We start from the raw sequence: 19,345 nt of genomic DNA on the forward strand, positions 1-19,345 counted from the left end.
CTCCATTCTCTCTCTCTCAATTCTCTCTCTCTCCATTCTCTCTCTCTCAATTCTCTCTCTCTCTCTCCATTCTCTCTCTCAATTCTCTCTCTCTCTCCATTCTCTCTCTCCATTCTCCCTCTCTCTCCATTCTCCCTCTCTCTCCATTCTCTCTCTCTCCATTCTCTCTCCACTCTCTCTCTCTGCCTCTCCTCTCTCTCTATCTCTCTATCTCTCCATCTCTATATATATCTCTCTTACACACACACACAGTAAAATAATATCAGGCAGTATATAGTCCTACAATTTATACAGCTACCGTACACACATGCATAGACTTACAGCCCACAGACCACATAAGATACAGCACAAAATGTTTTAGCAGCCTCTCTCACATTCACACTGAATAAGTCAGTCCAACGCTAAGTGGCTAATTCTGTTTCTCACTTTATGGGAAGTGTGTGTTCTGTCTCTTTAAGAGTCGACTTTCACTGAGGGGCACGCTGCTGCTAATTCTGTCCCATCTGCTCCAGCCTGCTCCGGGGTTGTGTTTAACTTAAAGACCAGTAGCATTCCTGGCACTAAGCCATGGAGCCACAGAGTTCCGCTGGGAGTACAGCAATGTACAGTACGTGCACTGTATTTCAAAACAACAAGCCACAATGAAAATACTCTAACCGTATACTATAGAGATCCTATGATCCACTATGGATTATATATGTGAGAGTGAGAGTGAGTGAGAACTACACATTTAACTGACAATGTGTGTGCATGTATCAGATGCCGATGCGGAGGTGGAGGGAGCCCCTGGCGCCCCTCTGGATGTGAAGTGTCAGGACGCCAATAAGGATTACGTCATCGTGACCTGGAAGCAGCCGGCTGTGGACGGTGGCAGCTCCATCCTGGGCTACTTTGTGGACAGGTCAGTACCATCCCCCATCACTACATGCCAGTAGTAAATCCTAGGCTTGTCATGACACAGCTAGACAAACACAGGAACAAATCTCCCTTATGTACCCCCATACTGCCATTAACTCTAGTTGCATATTGTATAAGTAGATGGCCAGATCATGTGACCATGTGAAATGATATTGTAATAGGCTATAACAAGGGCCCAGTTTCTCCCGACCTTACCAATAGGCCTAACTCTGTCTCTTACCAATAGGCCTAACTCTGTCTCTTACCAATAGGCCTAACTCTGTGTTTTACCAATAGGCCTAACTCTGTGTCTTACCAATAGGCCTAACTCTGTGTCTATCCAATAGGCCTAACTCTGTGTCTATCCAATAGGCCTAACTCTGTGTCTTACCAATAGGCCTAACTCTGTGTCTATCCAATAGGCCTAACTCTGTGTCTTACCAATAGGCCTAACTCTGTGTCTTACCAATAGGCCTAACTCTGTGTCTTACCAATAGGCCTAACTCTGTCTCTTACCAATAGGCCTAACTCTGTCTCTTACCAATAGGCCTAACTCTGTGTCTATCCAATAGGCCTAACTCTGCGTCTTACCAATAGGCCTAACTCTGCGTCTTACCAATAGGCCTAACTCTGTGTCTATCCAATAGGCCTAACTCTGTGTCTTACCAATAGGCCTAACTCTGTCTCTTACCAATAGGCCTAACTCTGCGTCTTACCAATAGGCCTAACTCTGCGTCTTACCAATAGGCCTAACTCTGTGTCGTCTTACCAATAGGCCTAACTCTGTGTCTTACCAATAGGCCTAACTCTGCGTCTTACCAATAGGCCTAACTCTGTGTCTTACCAATAGGCCTAACTCTGTGTCTATCCAATAGGCCTAACTCTGCGTCTTACCAATAGGCCTAACTCTGTGTCTATCCAATAGGCCTAACTCTGTGTCTATCCAATAGGCCTAACTATGTGTCCATCCAATAGGCCTAACTCTGTGTCTATCCAATAGGCCTAACTCTGTGTCTATCCAATAGGCCTAACTCTGTGTCTATCCAATAGGCCTAACTCTGTGTCTATCCAATAGGCCTAACTCTGTGTCTATCAATAGGCCTAACTCTGCGTCTTACCAATAGGCCTAACTCTTACCAATAGGCCTGCGTCTATCCAATAGGCCTAACTATGTGTCTATCCAATAGGCCTAACTATGTGTCTATCCAATAGGCCTAACTCTGTGTCTATCCAATAGGCCTAACTCTGTGTCTATCCAATAGGCCTAACTCTGTGTCTATCCAATAGGCCTAACTATGTGTCTATCCAATAGGCCTAACTCTGTGTCTATCCAATAGGCCTAACTCTGTGTCTATCCAATAGGCCTAACTCTGCGTCTATCCAATAGGCCTAACTCTGTGTCTATCCAATAGGCCTAACTCTGCGTCTTACCAATAGGCCTAACTCTGCGTCTATCCAATAGGCCTAACTATGCGTCTATCCAATAGGCCTAACTATGTGTCTATCCAATAGGCCTAACTCTGTGTCTATCCAATAGGCCTAACTCTGTGTCTATCCAATAGGCCTAACTATGTGTCTATCCAATAGGCCTAACTCTGTGTCTATCCAATAGGCCTAACTCTGTGTCTATCCAATAGGCCTAACTCTGTGTCTATCCAATAGGCCTAACTCTGTGTCTATCCAATAGGCCTAACTCTGTGTCTATCCAATAGGCCTAACTCTGTGTCTATCCAATAGGCCTAACTCTGCGTCTTACCAATAGGCCTAACTCTGTGTCTATCCAATAGGCCTAACTATGCGTCTATCCAATAGGCCTAACTCTGCGTCTATCCAATAGGCCTAACTCTGCGTCTATCCAATAGGCCTAACTCTGTGTCTATCCAATAGGCCTAACTCTGTGTCTATCCAATAGGCCTAACTCTGTGTCTATCCAATAGGCCTAACTCTGTGTCTATCCAATAGGCAATAGGCCTAACTCTGTGTCTATCCAATAGGCCTAACTCTGTGTCTATCCAATAGGCCTAACTCTGTGTCTATCAATAGGCCTAACTCTGTGTCTATCCAATAGGCCTAACTCTGTGTCTATCCAATAGGCCTAACTCTGTGTCTATCCAATAGGCCTAACTCTGTGTCTATCCAATAGGCCTAACTCTGTGTCTATCCAATAGGCCTAACTCTGTGTCTATCCAATAGGCCTAACTCTGTGTCTATCCAATAGGCCTAACTCTGTGTCTATCCAATAGGCCTAACTCTGTGTCTTACCAATAGGCCTAACTCTGTCTCTTACCAATAGGCCTAACTCTGTGTCTATCCAATAGGCCTAACTCTGTGTCTATCCAATAGGCCTAACTCTGTGTCTATCCAATAGGCCTAACTCTGTGTCTTACCAATAGGCCTAACTCTGTCTCTTACCAATAGGCCTAACTCTGCGTCTTACCAATAGGCCTAACTCTGCGTCTTACCAATAGGCCTAACTCTGCGTCTTACCAATAGGCCTAACTCTGTCTCTATCCAATAGGCCTAACTCTGCGTCTTACCAATAGGCCTAACTCTGCGTCTATCCAATAGGCCTAACTCTGCGTCTTACCAATAGGCCTAACTATGTGTCTATCCAATAGGCCTAACTCTGCGTCTTACCAATAGGCCTAACTCTGCGTCTTACCAATAGGCCTAACTCTGCGTCTTACCAATAGGCCTAACTCTGCGTCTTACCAATAGGCCTAACTCTGCGTCTATCCAATAGGCCTAACTCTGCGTCTATCCAATAGGCCTAACTCTGTGTCTATCCAATAGGCCTAACTCTGTGTCTATCCAATAGGCCTAACTCTGTGTCTATCCAATAGGCCTAACTCTGCGTCTATCCAATAAGTCCTCACCGAGATTGTTATTGAATGGCTGATGGCATGTATGCTGTCTCTTTGTGCCCTGTGTTCAGGTGTGAGGTTGGCACCACCCACTGGAGCCAGTGCAACGACACGCCCATCAAGTTTGCCCGTTTCCCCGTGACCGGGTTGGTGGAGGGGCGCTCCTACACATTCCGTGTGCGTGCCGTCAACAAGTCTGGCATGAGCCGGCCATCCCGTGTCTCTGAGGTGGTGGCAGCCATGGATCCTGCCGACCGCGCGCGAATGAGAGGTACGGCGGGCAACCCCTGTCTGCCATCTGGCCCTCCCTGTCTGTGTTCTCTCATATTGTGTTATGGTACTGCAGAATGAATATATTGTGAGTATGTACCTTTGCGATGTCTGATGGTTTTTAGTTTCGTGCATGTGTTTTCTTGGAACTATGCATCTGAAAGCTGCTCCTTTTCCCCTGGCCCCCAGGTACCTCTGCACCCTGGACCGGCCAGATCATTGTCACTGAGGAGGAGCCTGCAGGTAGGAAGGAAATGCTTCTGCACTCATCAGTGTTGATCAATATTTCGACGCATCTATAGATCTGATCTTATAGGGGAATACCGCTTACAGTACCTTGTGGTCTTTGACTGGAAGGATAACGAAATCTCTAGTCTGGCTTGGTGGCCAATCTGATGGTCTGTTGCCATCTTCTAACGGAAAGGTCATGTTTTGGCTTGACAATGACAAGGCACGAGCACAAACGGATTTGGGACCAAGCTACGAGATCAAACCCCTTGACACGTTTTCTTTCACGTCACTTCCTATCAGAGGGCGTGGTCCCCGGCAAACCCAAAGAACTGGAGGTCACCGAGGCCACCAAGAACTATGTGGTCCTGAGCTGGAAACCCCCTGGGGAGAGAGGCCACGAGGGCATCATGTACTATGTGGAGAAGGTGAGATATACCGTATATACTTCATTAACATCACACACCTGATCTGTAGCGTGACTCCTCTGATCAATATAACCTACATTTCATCACTGCTTCGCATCCATAACGACCACCATATCAAAATCATTCAATAAGTTAACACTTTTTGTTGTCGTTTATAGTCCTGGAGGTTTTTTGTGGTGTTTGGAGGGTTGGAGGCGTACTCTAACTTCTCGGTGTTGTGTGTTAGTGTGTGTCAGGCACAGACAGCTGGCAGAGGGTGAACACTGAGATCCCAGTGAAGTCTCCTCGCTTCGCCCTGTTTGATCTGGCGGAGGGAAAGGCCTACAACTTCCGTGTGCGCTGCTGCAACTCCGCCGGCGTTGGCGAGCCATCAGAAGCCACCGAGGCCACCACTGTCGGGGACAAGCTGGGTGAGGGGGTTCACAAGTCACACGCCATACCACAGACTACGGCAGTTCCCAGTGTACCAACGGAAATAGATGTAGCACGTGTTTACGTATTTACTCTGAGAGACACGCACTCCTCTCCGAATCAGTCTGCTTGAGCTCTTACAAGACTTTTCCCCCCCATTTGATCTGAGTTGAATTGTTGTCCCCAGATATCCCGTCTGCCCCAGGCCGTGTGGTTCCCACCAGGAACACAGACACGTCCGTGGTTGTGTCCTGGGAGGCTTCCAGGGACGCTAAGGAGCTGGTGGGATACTACATCGAGGCCAGCATCGTGGGTAGCAACAAGTTTGAGCCATGTAACAACAAGCCTGTCAAAGGCACCAGGTACAACGGTCCTTCTAACAATCCCTCTATCAACCTTTTACAAATATAGACACATACAAATGGTGACCATAAATCTAATTCAATACTATATGTAAATGATGGTGAGTTCAAGTAAGTTGACAAAGCATTTTTTCCCCACAAAGACTTAGAGATTGATGGTGTGAAATGTCTTTCTCAAAGTGTTTTTGTGTACTTGTAAACAGGTTTATCTGTCACGGTCTGGTGACAGGAGAGAGCTACGTGTTCAGAGTGAAGGCACTGAACGCCGCTGGGCTCAGCGAGTGTTCTCAGGAGTCTGAGGCTATTGAGGTGAAGGCTGCTATTGGTAAGTGAGAGGAAGAGTGTCATGACACAGTCGTACTAGACAATAGGGTAGGAAGCCATTTTAGGAAGAATGTGAAGAGACATATACAAGGAACTTATTTTTTATGTTTAGATGGAGCACGATTACACGCTTAGAAAAAAAGGTGCTATCTAGAACCTAAAAGGGTTCTTCGACTGTCCCCATAGGAGAACCCTTTGAAGAACCCTTTTTGGTTCCAGGTAGATTCCTTTTGGTTCCAGGTAGAACTATTTTGGGTTCCATGTAGAACCCTTTCTACAGAGGGTTTTACATAGAACCCAAAAGGAACCAAAAAAGTTTATACCTGGAACTGAAAATGGTTCTCTTATGGGGACAGCCAAAGAACCCTTTAGGAACCCTTTTTTTCTAAGAGGGTATGTGACTTCAAGGGTTATAATTTTATTGTACTAGGATCAGGAAAGCCTTTTAGCTCTATGAGTGGGTGGAATGTGATGATTGAATCTTAAGCATAATATTGTTATTACTCCTTTTCTAATATGCCGATGATGAAAGAAATATCCTGTTTCCACAATGAACAGGGGTTTAGCTGATGTGTTGCACCATTGTCTTCTTTATTTGCTGTCCATTGAGACATCACATTGTCAGCTCTGTGTACCATCAGCATTTAGACTCCTCCCACGTGTTCTTTCCCATGGTTCCACTCTGTCAGTCACCCGAACAAGCCCCACCCACCACCCCCACACCCCATGTTGAGTCAGAACTTATCCCCACCCTCCCTGCACAAGCTGAGGCGGGCCAGGGTCAGGAGTTGTAGACTTCCTCTAATTTGGGTCAGTGCGATCCAACTCAGTGGTTGTTACAAACCGGCCCACCTTGCGTTCCTCTGTCACAAACCCCCCACCCCCCATCACGTTGCCTGGGCACGAGATGTATCAGCCTCCACCACCCACCTGGTGTTTAAGGTACCCACCCCCTCTCCACCCCACCAACAATAACTCATGATCTGCATTGTGCATCTGCCCATTCTTCTCACTCTCAACTGGGAATACTAGCTCTGGTCCCAGGTGTTACAGCGGCTTGCGCCTTGCTAACGCTGATCTGCACTAGCGCCCTGGACCAGAGCTAGGGAACAGGAATGCTAAACTGACAGCCCTACTCCTTTACATTTGTCCCAATAATGTCTGCACTGTGACTAACCAAGCTTCTAGCTATGACACATCACTCAGTCACTGGCCAGCTTTGTGCCGAGCAGCATGCTCTGTTTTCCCTTATGAAACACACTTAGTAACAACGTCAATGGATTTCTCTCTACAGTCCATTACAACTGATAATAGTTGGTAGACCTAGAGTCTAGGCCCATTAGTGGTCTTACACGATAAAAGATAGACAATTGAATACTCACAATTGAGCCCAGGTTAGTATGAGGAAACACTTCTATCGCACATCTTTTAAAAATATATCAGGAAGAATTAACTGCATTTATGTTCATAGATCTCACTCATAACTATTTCCAATAGTTGTCTCCCATTGAGTAAATTGCTATACACCATTACATATACTTGAAATGTTTTGCCCGTATTGTGCATATAATGAAATCCACTGGTATCATTACGAAAGTATAGTGTGGCTTTTTCATGAAGGGTTGGCGCAAAGCCTGCACACTCGCTTTCTCCCCTCACATGATTGTGCTTTCTCTTTAACTCTGCAACTCGCTTCCACACGCAGATGTCACTTGTTGGTCATCTTGTCTTCATTTTTCAGTCAGTCAGATGAAGACATTGTACTGTATTTAATATTGTATTTAATATTGTATGTGATGGTATTGGTCATGTTTTCTTTCTCTCTCTCCCTCTGTCTCTCTGTCTCTCTCGTCCTTACTCTCTGAGTGAGCTGACTGAGATTGTAGCTGTCAGTGTGAATGTTTGATCTTTTCTTGGCTTGTGTAAAATGGCTTCTTTTGCTTTTTTCCTGCTAACTCCTGTAGGGGGCGGTATTCCTCATGGTGTGTTGCCGGAGTGGGAGTTACCAAGGGGTGGTAACGTGGGCGGACTAACCAAGCACACGCCACGCTGGACGGGCACGCATGAGGCCGTTCAGTACCCCCCTTACACTATGCTAAAGCTCAATGCTCAAACTGGCAGTGTGCCTGGCCCAGGGGCCGGAGCTGGGGCAGGGGCCACTAGCTCAAGCCCCTCAGGCTCTTCAGGGCCCCTGGCTACAGGAAGTAAAGACAAGGGGGGCAAGAGAGGCAGTGTGACCTGGGCCCCTGACCTGGTCACAGAATCAGTCACAAACTCTGTCACAGAGGCCATGGATGAGGTTAAAGGTCAGGCTAAGGTGCCTGAGGCCGGGAAAACACGTAAGTCCTCTGTAGATGTTTCAGCCAAACGGGGGACAGAGAAAGAAACAGCTCACAACGTGGGCTGGCCCAGGACAGACCCAGACCCAGGTGAGCACTCAGTCAGGCCACGCCAACTCTTATATCATCAGATCATCCAAAGTAAAACAACTCTTCATCTTTCCCCCCAAGGATTTTGTTTCCTTTTTTAAACTGAAGCTTTTTTCTTTCTACACTTTTTCCTTTTTTGAACTGTAATTTTTTGAATCACTTTGGTAAGAAGGTAGAAAACTATTTTGAAAAAAGAAACACTTTAATATTTGTATAGGGATCACACTTTGAACGTATGTGCTTCTACTCTCATATTCACAGGAAAGGCATTAAAACACAATACATATAGCCAAAGTATTCAACTGGTAAAATCCTATTTTTATCCCAAGGTAAGTTTCTATAACAGCTTTCTAAGTTTAACTACACAGTCACGCAGCCTTTCAGGCAATCTACTGGCCACCTCTACCACAGGGCTGCCTCACACACACGGGAGGGGGTGGGGGGGCAGGCTTTTTGTCCTCCCTCCACACCCTCAGTATTCAGGCACTGTGTTAAGCCACCTCAACTTAATGTAGCCAGTTTTGTATTGAAGGGATATTGCTTTTGTCAAAATGACTTTTCGTAGCAGGTTAGGAGGATTTACGCAGCACGTTAGAAGAATTAGGTTAAGGTGAGGAAAAAAGTTAAGAAAAAGTTTAGGGTCAGCTATTTTTGGCTTCCGTGTGGCGCAGCGGTCCAAGGCACTGCATCTCAGTGCTAGAGGCGTCACTACAGACCCTGGTTCGATCCTGGGCTGTTTCACAACCGTCCGTGATTGGGAGTCCCATACGGCGCTGCACAATTTGCACAGCGTCATCCGTGTTAGGGTTTGGCCAGAGTAGGCCAAACCCTACTCTGGGTTTGAGTAAGGTTCTTAACCGACTTACCATTTTAAATAAAGGTTCAATTGAAATATTTCCACATCTAATGTCAATTTGACAAAAGCTGTATCCCATCTAGCTGCTGTAGCCTGGCTGGCTCACACACTCTGTGCTCTTTAAGGTCCACCGTCACCTTGGGAGAGCAGTGCGCATTAATGCACAGAGGCACTGTGACACAGCTGGAGCTAGCCTATCACAGCTTGTCTCTGAAGTGGGTCAGCCAATCTCAAGCCAGAAATGAATGCCTATACCTGAGACCTTTTTGGTAGTGTACTTCCTTGTCAGATTCTACGCCATACCCCCTCCCCCAAATTAGGGAGCACACCATGTCCATGTGACTATTTGTGTGACAGGTCAGTTTATTATGAGTATGTAATCTGATCCTGTTATCTGTGTGAGCTCCCTCTATAGAAGACACCACCGCAGACCAGCCACTGAAATCACACGTGTTCTCACAGCTCCAGTGGCAAAACTATTTTGTCTCATTCCAACTCTGTTCAGTCCAGGTCCCTGAAATTTGTGTCCCCATAATTTGGTCAACGTGTGATGACTCAGTGTCTGGTTGAAACATAATTTGAGGTGAAAGGTTAAGGGTTAAAGGTGCAGATAGTAGTCTCTTACAGCAAGTATGGATGACAAACTGTATCCCTTAGCTGTTGTTTGACCAACAGAGAACTTTGAACTTAGTTTGTGATTAAGTTGATTAGTGCCCAATACTTGCTCTAAGAAAGCAGAAAGTTAGTAAGTCAAAGTGATGAAAGACTGAAGCTCAACTAAAGAGCATTATGAAGGCTTTATCGAAGCTTCCGTCTCCCATGACTTCCTCGTCTCACAGTTGACACAGCATGATGCTAACTGGAGTCCTCTGCTGTCCCAGCGTCCCCTACTCCACCCTATGGCATTAGCGTTCTGGAGTGCGTGCGGGACTCTATGGTGCTGGCCTGGAAGCAGCCCACCTTCATCGGAGGCGCTGACATCACCGGCTACTTCGTGGACTACCGTGAGGTCATCAATGGGGTGCCAGGGACATGGCACGAGGCCAACGTCAAGTCTGTCAGCGACAGAGCCTACAGAGTGAGTTAACCATTTTGTTTCTTTGGGAGGAAGCTACCCTCTTTAACCTGAATTTGCAGGCACCTTTTGCCATGGTTTTTCACTGTCTGTCTGTCTGTCTGTCTGTCTGTCTGTCTGTCTGTCTGTCTGTCTGTCTGTCTGTCCAGGTGTCTGACTTGAAGGAGAACAGGAAGTACCAGTTCCAGGTGCGTGCTGCCAACATGGCAGGCGTGGGCATCCCTTCTCTGCCCAGTGGAACATTTGTCTGTGAGGAGTGGACCATTGCTGTGCCAGGTGGGTAGTGCCACTAACGTTCACTTGAAAACCTGAGCAAATATGAGAATTACACTGTAACACATCAACATGGATACTATATCACAATACAAGTCATACACTGCAAAGATGTCTGAATTATTATCATTTTTTAACTTAAATTATAACCTCCAGCTCCTTTTGTGATGGTGTCAAAGCTTGCATGCACATGGGACATTATCTATGTACATTGCATTGCCTATGGGTGTGTCCCAAATAGCCCTATGGGCCCCGGTCAAAAGTAGTGCACTACAAAGGGAATATGGTGCTATTTGTACCACAACCTTACGTCCGTTCTTCAACTCTAAACCTAATTATTTACCCCTAATTTCGCACAGGACCTCCCCATGATCTGCAGGTGACAGAGGTGCGCGCCAACACTCTGGTGTTGCTTTATAAGCCACCAGTGTACCAGGGCCGTGACCCAGTCAACGGGTTCTACATTGACATCAAAGAGGCTGATGCTGAGGAGGAGGCTTGGAGAGGAGTCAACGAGAAGGCTGTCCTCACTAACTACATGAAGGTCAGGACCCTGTCCACTCCTATCGCTCCACGGTGAATTTTCCCCTGTAACAGATCTTAGATCAGCTTCCCCTCCTCAAATCCTAACCTTTACCATTAGTGGGGGAAACTGATCCAGGATCAGCCTCTAGGGGCAACTTCACCATTTCTATCCACGAGGAAGTCATGGGAGACGGAAGCTTCGTAAAGCCTTCATAATGCTCTTAGTTGAGCTTCAGTCTGTCATCACTTTGACTTACTAATACCATTAGGCACACATTCTAATTCAGAATTCGAATGCATAGTGTCTGATTGTAAGTGGGATTCAATTGGTGGTATTAGGTCAGTCAGAGGATGTGTCCCGCATGTAAAGGGATTTTCAACACTACTGCTTGTGTCTCAATAGTACTATTATATAGTAATATTTGATGTACGTGACTAACATGTCTATAATGTGACTCTTTCTTTCACGAGCAGATTAAGATTCTAAAGGAGGGGGAGACCTATGTGTTCCGTGTGCGTGCTCAGAATAAGGCAGGTGTGGGAAAGGCCTCTGAGCCCACAGAACCAGTCCTGGCCGAAACCAAACCAGGTGGGACGATGTTAAAGACCCCTCAACAGAGCATGAGGGAGAGGGAGGAAGGACATTGTTATTAAGCATACATACTTCACATGTAATTGAAGTCATACCTTGAAGTCAGGCACCTCATGTGTAGAACAGTCTCAATGTGTCTCCCTGGTTAAATACAAGTTCAATTAAAAAAAGACCCTCCCACACAGCTATTTATTTTCTTTCCTGTTGAAAAAGTATAAATACAGATAATGTACAAACACTTAAAGGGATAGTTCACCCAAATAACATATTGGTTTCCTTACCCTGTAAGCAGTCTAAAACAAGGTATGACCACAATCCACAGCTAGGTTTAATTTCCCTAGCACTGTTTCCAAATGCTAACATTTTAGCATTTGTGGTTCAAATCCCATTCAAGTAATGGGACAGATACTCACTTTTTTTTTCTCGCATCACGTCCAAATCATCCGAAAATATCTCAAATGTATTGTGAAGCTCACCAAAGTCACTTGTAGATGATTTGAACATGTTGAGTGAAAAATGTGAATATCTGTCCCATGACTTGAATGGGATTTCTGCCATGAATGTTAAAACGTTAGCATTTGGAAACAGTGTCTGCCACTGCCAGGGAAACTGGAAACTGCTGTCATACCTTGTACATAGACCGCTTACAAGGTCATTTTATAATTTGGGTGAACTATCCCTTTAATGGTAAAAAAAAAAGATTCATACATTTAGTCACGCTGCACTTTGTGCATGTGTTTTTGAGTCTCCAGCCGTGTTTGACTTTAGGTCTGTTCTCCCTCAGGCACTACGGAGATTGTTGTGGACGTTGATGATGATGGAGTGATCTCCATGAACTTTGCCTGCTCCAACCTGACTCCAGACTCCAAATTTGTGTGGTCAAAGAACTACGAAGAGATCACAGACGATACTCGTATTACTGTGGCGACCAGCGGGGGGAAGTGAGTGAGTGTGTGAGTTTGAAAGAAGATTAGGGAATCTAAAGTACTTCAGTATGTTGATTGTGCTGGTGCCTTTGTGTCTAACCCTCAGGTCCAAAGCCAACTTCAATATGCTTGCGGAGGATGACATCGGCATTTACTCTTGTGCTGTCACCCACACCGATGGTGCTTGCTCCAGCTACACTCTCTCAGCAGAGGGTGAGTCCAACTGTGTGTCTGTGGTACTGTAGCACTGTACTAGCCTGACCACGTAATCACTGAAGCAGCTAACTTAGAAGGTTAAGAGGGTTGCAGAGCTTCATTGCTCCTGTGTAATTTCTACTTCTTAATCTCTGATAAATATTTAATTTACCTCATGAGTCTTTTTTTTCTTCTTCGTTTTTGACAGAGTTGAAGAAACTGCTGGAGCTCAGCCACGACCACAAATTCCCCAGTGAGGAACTCAGACACCCTGTTCTATGGCTAAATCCCAAATGGCACCCTATTCCCTTAGTGCATCACTTTTGACAGTAGTGTTGGGAATAGGGTGCCATTTGGGATGCGGACCTATCTTTGCTCATTTGTTTGTTCTGTGCATGACTCTTTCCTCACTGTTCCTGCTCTCACTTTTTCACCTTCTCTCCTCTCTGTCTTTCTCCTTCTCATTTGATCTGTCTAGTTATTCCATTAAAGACAGAGCTGGCTGTGGAGCTGCAGGAAAAGGGCAGAATTCGCTTCTGGCTGCAGGCTGAGAAGATCTCTGCTAATGGCAAAATAGAATATGTGTTTAACGACAACAGTCTCTCCCAGGGAGAGGTCAGTAAAGGCACTGAATGGAAGCAAAATAACTGAACTCTCTCTTAATGTTGAGCCGCTTTGGAACTGAAAACAAAATGCACTCATTTAGGGTTGTTAAAATTCCAAAGGTTTTCCAGAAATCCTGGTTGGAGGTTTCCTGGATTTCCTGCTTATTCCAGGAATTCTCCAACTGGCATTTCTGCAGAACCTGGGAATTTGGGGAAAGTTACCTGCAATTTGCCACCCTATGCTCCCTACATATGTACAACATCTGTCATTTCTGTTGGTGAGATAAAGTTTCCGAGACCAGACTAAAAAGGCTTTTTCCCCCCATGACCTGCTTCCCAGAAATACAAGATGAACTTCAACAAGGACACAGGTGTGATTGAGATGATCATGGAGTCTCTGCTCCCAGAGGACGAGGGAACCTTCACCTTCCAGCTGCAGGACGGAAAAGCAACCAACCAGTCCAGCCTGGTGCTGATTGGAGATGGTAGGATAAACCCAGCCTCCCCTTCTCTCCTTCCTCCTATCATCTTCCGTCACTCTCTCCTCCCGCCCGAGCGCCGGTCAGTTTAAGTTATCATGCCAGCTCGTTGTCAGTCTTTGTCATGGCACGACGAGGACAGCAGTGGAGTAGGAAAGAGCACAAACAGATCTGGGACCAGGCTATCTCTCCTCTGTTGTAAAGAAAAAAACAGCCCCACTATGGCTCAGAAGTTAGATCTTAACATATTTCACTAGAGGGCAGTGAAAGCTTACTATAAACCATAAACTATTGTGCACACATTAATAACAAATGTAATCTGATTTAAATCATGTCCACGTCAATGTACAAGACACATCATAGTGACTATATTACATGAAAGATGAATGTGATTGTACGTGACAGTTTTGTTACCTAATCAGGAGTGATGTGTTTCTCCAGTGTTCAAGGGGCTGCAGAAGGAGTCTGCGTTCATGCGCAAAGAATGGCACAGAAAGCAAGGTATGGGATCTTTTTCAATTAAGAAAATATGTCATGAGTGGAGTAGTGATACGGTGAGATGTTCGATGTATAGAACAATGTCAGAAATCATAGCAAACAATAATTGATCATTGAAATAATTCCACTGTCTTGTTTTTCGTAGGTCCTCACTTTGTGGAGTATCTGAGTTATGAAGTGACCCCAGAATGTTGTGTTATCCTGAAATGCAAGGTGAGAATGCCGAGGCACAGGGTTAGAGGGAACTCTTGGATAATGGATGTCAGTATTAGGGAAATTCTTCTTAGGTCAGCTCACACACCTCTCCAGGTGACTTGTTACCCACCAGTGTGCAGTAAAGAAGTGGCCCTGAACATCATATCTCTGTCTATCTCTATTTCTATCCATCTGTCGTTGTCACCCTCTGCAGGTTGGGAACATAAAGAAAGAGACTGTTGCATTGTGGTACAAGGATGGGCGCGAGGTCAAGGGAGATGAGAAACTCACCTTCACCGAGGGAGTGCTCAAACTGGAGATTGCTCAGGTGAGAGGGATTCTGCAGTTATTTCATGCACATCATACATTAGAAATATATACGGTACCACAAGCCTCTTATGCAGCAGTATAAGACCATACTGCACAAAACCTGTCTTTAGAGGGTTAAGAATATTGTTTTGCACATTACTCTAGGCTATATGAATGGCTCTTCTATACAGTAGACTACATATAGGTTGTAAAATATAATAGAATGTTTTCAGTATGCTGCACATGTATGAACATACTGTATGTACTGAATGTTTTTGTAATATGTTTTACACATCACTATACAGTCAATGTGCTGTTTGTTTGCAACTGTGTATGACTGTCATCATTGCACATCTCTGTCTATATGTTCATATATCCTAAATATATGGGTTCCTCACACAACATGGATGCTATCTTCTGGCTTCCAAGATGGTGGAGAAAGTTGAGCATAAGTCGGTTTTGAAGGGGTTGCGACCATGTGAAAAGTTTTTTGTTCTTACTCTGACCGTAAATGACTGTCTTATTAATATCGCTTTCTTAATTATATTAATCACACTTTCTCTGTCTTTTCCAGTTACAGCATCTAACCGATCCTTACTTAAATTTGTATGAAACCTCTTCAATTCTAACCCCCACCATTTATTATTTCTTACTAAATTACAGCATATTTCGACACGATTCAACATTTGACCTCTAACACACCATGTCTCGACCATTGTTCTCTGTATTAAAGGTAGACTGACGTAGATGCAGAAAGGAAACGGCATAGTGGGTCGATTTCCTTAACTAAGAGCTGTGAAGCGCGAGGCTCAACTTCTCTGCTGTTTTGGTGCCTGGGCTACCACACTGTAAACAGAGTGAAGCGAACCCGTGCCCATGCGCAGATATTGAGTGTGACTGTGTGAGAGTGAGGCCTTGCATCTCGCTCATCTCAATATCTGCGGTGCTGCTCGCGGCAACATCATTACGCCGAGTCTACTCCTTTTAATGTGTTTTATAAAATCTGTTTTTATCTCTTTTACAGTATAACATGTCCTTTTGTAAATCACCTGTTTTCCACCCTACATCTGTCTACCTAGTCTTCAGCCAAACACACCACTCATCTCTGTGTGTAGTCCAACGTGCGTGTCATCAAAAGTGGCACAGTGTGTGCACGTGTGACACGCATCGTGCCTTAGCGGTGCAGTATGTAAACATGTCACATGTGTCCTATTACAGCGTGATGCTCCTCCTGCAGCTGTAGCGACAGACCTAGACAATTCCCTCAAGGACCTTATCTGGAGAATGCTAAAAGTTGGGATCAGCGTGATCTTTTTGTCATCTTAAGTGATCATCTTCTTGGTTTTGCTGTTTTGAGAATGCTTTTTTGCTTTTGTGTCAAATAAATGTGTGTCCTGCAGCACCCATAGCAGGGGAGAAAAGCTTGCCTTTTCGCTTGAGAGTTGAATTTTCTCCATTTACAAAATGATGTGTGTCTCAAACCTAGCCTTCTCTTATAGATCTCAAAGAAGGATGCCGGTGTCTATGAGATTGTTCTGAAGGATGACAGAGGGCAGGACACATCCACGTTGAATCTGACAGAACAAGGTGACTAACCCCTCAAAGCCATACCTCATTGTGTGTGCAGTAAAGCGTCAACAAGGCCTCATCATATTTACATTTCTGTCCTCCAGGTTTCAGGGACTTGATGAATGAAGTGTTCAGTAATATTGGTGAGTACATGTGTCTTACTGCAGTGGTAAACCCATTAACTAAAGTTGAACTTGTGTTCAAAACATCCATAAAGTCTTCCTCTGTAAAGTTGCTCTGTGTAACGTTGCACTCTGTAACGCCTCTGTAATGCTGCACTTTATAACACCTTTGTAACGTTGTACTGTGGAACATCTCTGTGACGTTGCACTGTGGAACATCTCTGTAATGTAAGACTGTATAACATCTCTGTAACGTTCCCTAGCCAACTCCTCCACTGCACTGAAGATCCAGAGCACAGACGAGGGCATCAGACTCTACTCCTTTGTCAGTTACTACAATGAGGCGCTCCAGGTCACCTGGCACCACAAGTGTGTAGTGTGTGTGTGACTGTGTGTGTGTGACTGTGTGTGTGTGAATGTTTGTGCGCACGTGTGTGCGTGCCTGAGTATGCGTGTGTGTGTTCGTGCGTGCGTGTTTGCACGTACATTCAACTGTCAGGTGTGTGTCACCTGTGAGATGCAGCCTATATGTGTGTGTGTCAGTCAGCTGTTTTTCTCTCTGATAGGGATTCAGCGATAGCCTTCACAGACCGCATTAAGAGTGGTGTGGTGGGAGAGCAGCTGTGGCTACAGATCACAGAGCCCACAGAGAAAGACAAGGGCAAATACGCCATCGAGTTCCATGATGGAAAGGGCGGTCTGAAGAGGACTGTAGAGCTGTCTGGCCAGGGTGAGGCTACGGCTGAGTTCCAAATGGCACCCTATTTCCTATATAGTGCACTCATTTTGACATCTACATGGAATTAAGCGGCTCCTGTTCCTTCACCAATGCTTTGATAGGTATACTCACCTCCTCTTTTCTTGCAGCATTTGATGACGCATATGCAGAATTCCAGAGGCTCAAGTAAGTTAGCTCATATTAGTAGATATTTATAACCATTTTTCCCCCATTGTATTAGCCAGCTCTTCTACATGTTGTGGATGTGGCATGCCATTAAGTACCCAGCAAACCCGGAACATTCCCAGGACATGAGCTAACATTCCCATGAAGTTCTAGTTAGGGTTTGAGCGAACATTGGGATGAAAACGTCCCACAAACATTCAAAGAATGTTTTTGATCACCAAATGTTTTTTTCGAAGGAAATGTTTTGACGTGAAATATCCTTGTACTGCTCTCCTTACTGTCACTAAAATGTTGTGCATAGCATGTGTAAAAACTACCACATAATGTTCTCATTGGGTGTGTGTGATAACACAATGTAATAACACAACGTTCCAGTAATGTTCTTAGAAACATACCGCCGCAACACAATGAGGGCGCAATAGAAGTGGTTCTTAGCAAACATTACAGGAACGATCTGCTAATGTTGATGGATATGTTATATAGAACACCCATAATAACAAGCAGAGAATATCTCTACAACGGTCTCATAAGGCTATTCTGTGACAAGCCATGGGTGCCAAAAACATTCCCTGAACATACTTCGGCAATTATATCTGGACACAATTGAATAGGTTCTGAAAAAACATCACAGAAACATTCCTAAACATCCCAAATAACATTCAGGGAACGTTCCCACGAGACTTTCATAAAGTTATAGTGTGATGTGATAGCATGATTGTCACGATAACGTTCCCTTCACAAACGTCAGCAATTATGTCTGGATTTAATACAAGTGGTTCTGAGAGAACTGGAATGTTCTGCTCATGTTAATAGGGCCATTCCACCAAAAAACGAGTGCCTTTTGATATTTTAAGTAGAAATTGTGCATTAGTATTGAATTTTAAAGCCTTTTATATTAAATGAAGTGCCTTTTTAATATAGACCACATGAGAAAAAACAAGAAACCCGCACACGGCTCTTGCTAGTATCACTGCTCTTCATTAAGCGTTTACGTATCGGCCTCAAGGCCTTTGTCAGAGCTTTTGTGAGTGTTTATAATTTTCACCCTTATGTAGACATTGCCCTATCCACATCTGTTCAAGGCATCAAATGGGGTTGTAAAATAAGCAAATGTTACCAAATATAACACTGTGTGTACATAAAACGCATTAAACAAGTCGGTAAAACCACAGTGAGGATAAGTACGTTTTCATAAATCATTGGGTACAGTGCAATTCAAAAACGTCAGCCTAAATCTAATCCAGGCTGTATCACAACCCACCGTGATTGGGAGTCCCATAGGGCGGCGCACAATTGGCCCAATTAGGCCCAATTAGGCCGTCGTTGTAAATTCTTAAACTGACTTGCCTAGATAAATAAAGGTTTAATAAAAAAGAAAATAGAATCTGAAGTGATGCGCATTAATTCATGTTCATATTTACAATTTAACATGCATGGGCATTTCATCATTAAGACCTTTGGGGAATAATGTCTGGTGACTTTCTCAATGCCACAAAATCTAAAGGTAGAAATGTCATGAAATGTCATATAGACCACATGGAAAATTCAATAAATTAGATTTTTTTTATATGAATAAAGACTTGCTGAAGTGCCAAAGGGAATGCTGGGTAAAACCTAAATAGGATATTTCAGAAACCTTTTAAAGTATACATAAAGATGTTTGTGAGAATTCTTGCAACATCTATGCACATTCTCACATTCCCCCCCCCCCTAGAACTTTTGGGGGTAATGTTCTAACACCATTCCCACAACTAAAGGAAATGTTCTGGGAACATTCACAGAACCAGTTTTGGTTTGCTGGGTACTCTGCATCAATCCTTCCTTTCATGTGATTGCTATCTTTGGTGTTCCTCTCTGTCTGCCAAGCCACTCTCTCTGTGCATGTATGTTTATATAGCAGTCTCTGACAGGCTTTGACAGGCTTTGAGTAAGGGCATAGGGAAGTGGGCAGACAGATGAAGCCTTTACGTAGACACACTTCCTGGCTCCAGTCCAAACACATTCTCTGG

At 44.5% G+C, this 19,345-nt stretch overlaps 1 protein-coding gene across 5 annotated transcripts in view; it reads left to right on the top strand.

Moving 5' to 3' along the window:
- The window catches only part of myom1b (myomesin 1b), a 37,637-nt gene that overhangs the window by 11,951 nt on the left and 6,341 nt on the right, over positions 1–19,345 (top strand). For 3 of the 5 annotated variants that reach the window (XM_029661436.2, XM_029661439.2, XM_029661441.2), the window contains 25 exons: positions 760–901; positions 3,833–4,032; positions 4,221–4,274; positions 4,563–4,687; positions 4,914–5,097; positions 5,286–5,460; positions 5,664–5,785; positions 7,749–7,766; positions 9,951–10,147; positions 10,294–10,420; positions 10,777–10,961; positions 11,417–11,531; positions 12,319–12,475; positions 12,567–12,673; positions 12,864–12,908; positions 13,134–13,270; positions 13,601–13,745; positions 14,181–14,240; positions 14,383–14,450; positions 14,647–14,760; positions 16,241–16,328; positions 16,415–16,453; positions 16,696–16,801; positions 16,999–17,162; positions 17,300–17,336. In XM_029661436.2, coding sequence (XP_029517296.1) covers positions 760–901; positions 3,833–4,032; positions 4,221–4,274; positions 4,563–4,687; positions 4,914–5,097; positions 5,286–5,460; positions 5,664–5,785; positions 7,749–7,766; positions 9,951–10,147; positions 10,294–10,420; positions 10,777–10,961; positions 11,417–11,531; positions 12,319–12,475; positions 12,567–12,673; positions 12,864–12,908; positions 13,134–13,270; positions 13,601–13,745; positions 14,181–14,240; positions 14,383–14,450; positions 14,647–14,760; positions 16,241–16,328; positions 16,415–16,453; positions 16,696–16,801; positions 16,999–17,162; positions 17,300–17,336 — 2,911 coding nt within the window. The remainder of the gene's footprint in view (positions 1–759; positions 902–3,832; positions 4,033–4,220; positions 4,275–4,562; positions 4,688–4,913; positions 5,098–5,285; positions 5,461–5,663; positions 5,786–7,748; positions 7,767–9,950; positions 10,148–10,293; positions 10,421–10,776; positions 10,962–11,416; positions 11,532–12,318; positions 12,476–12,566; positions 12,674–12,863; positions 12,909–13,133; positions 13,271–13,600; positions 13,746–14,180; positions 14,241–14,382; positions 14,451–14,646; positions 14,761–16,240; positions 16,329–16,414; positions 16,454–16,695; positions 16,802–16,998; positions 17,163–17,299; positions 17,337–19,345) is intronic. The other 2 variants (XM_029661438.2, XM_065019524.1) reach the window with 1 other exon arrangement.

The sequence above is a fragment of the Oncorhynchus nerka genome, linkage group LG6 (assembly GCF_034236695.1).
Source record: "Oncorhynchus nerka isolate Pitt River linkage group LG6, Oner_Uvic_2.0, whole genome shotgun sequence".
In the NCBI taxonomy this organism is placed as follows: domain Eukaryota; kingdom Metazoa; phylum Chordata; class Actinopteri; order Salmoniformes; family Salmonidae; genus Oncorhynchus; species Oncorhynchus nerka.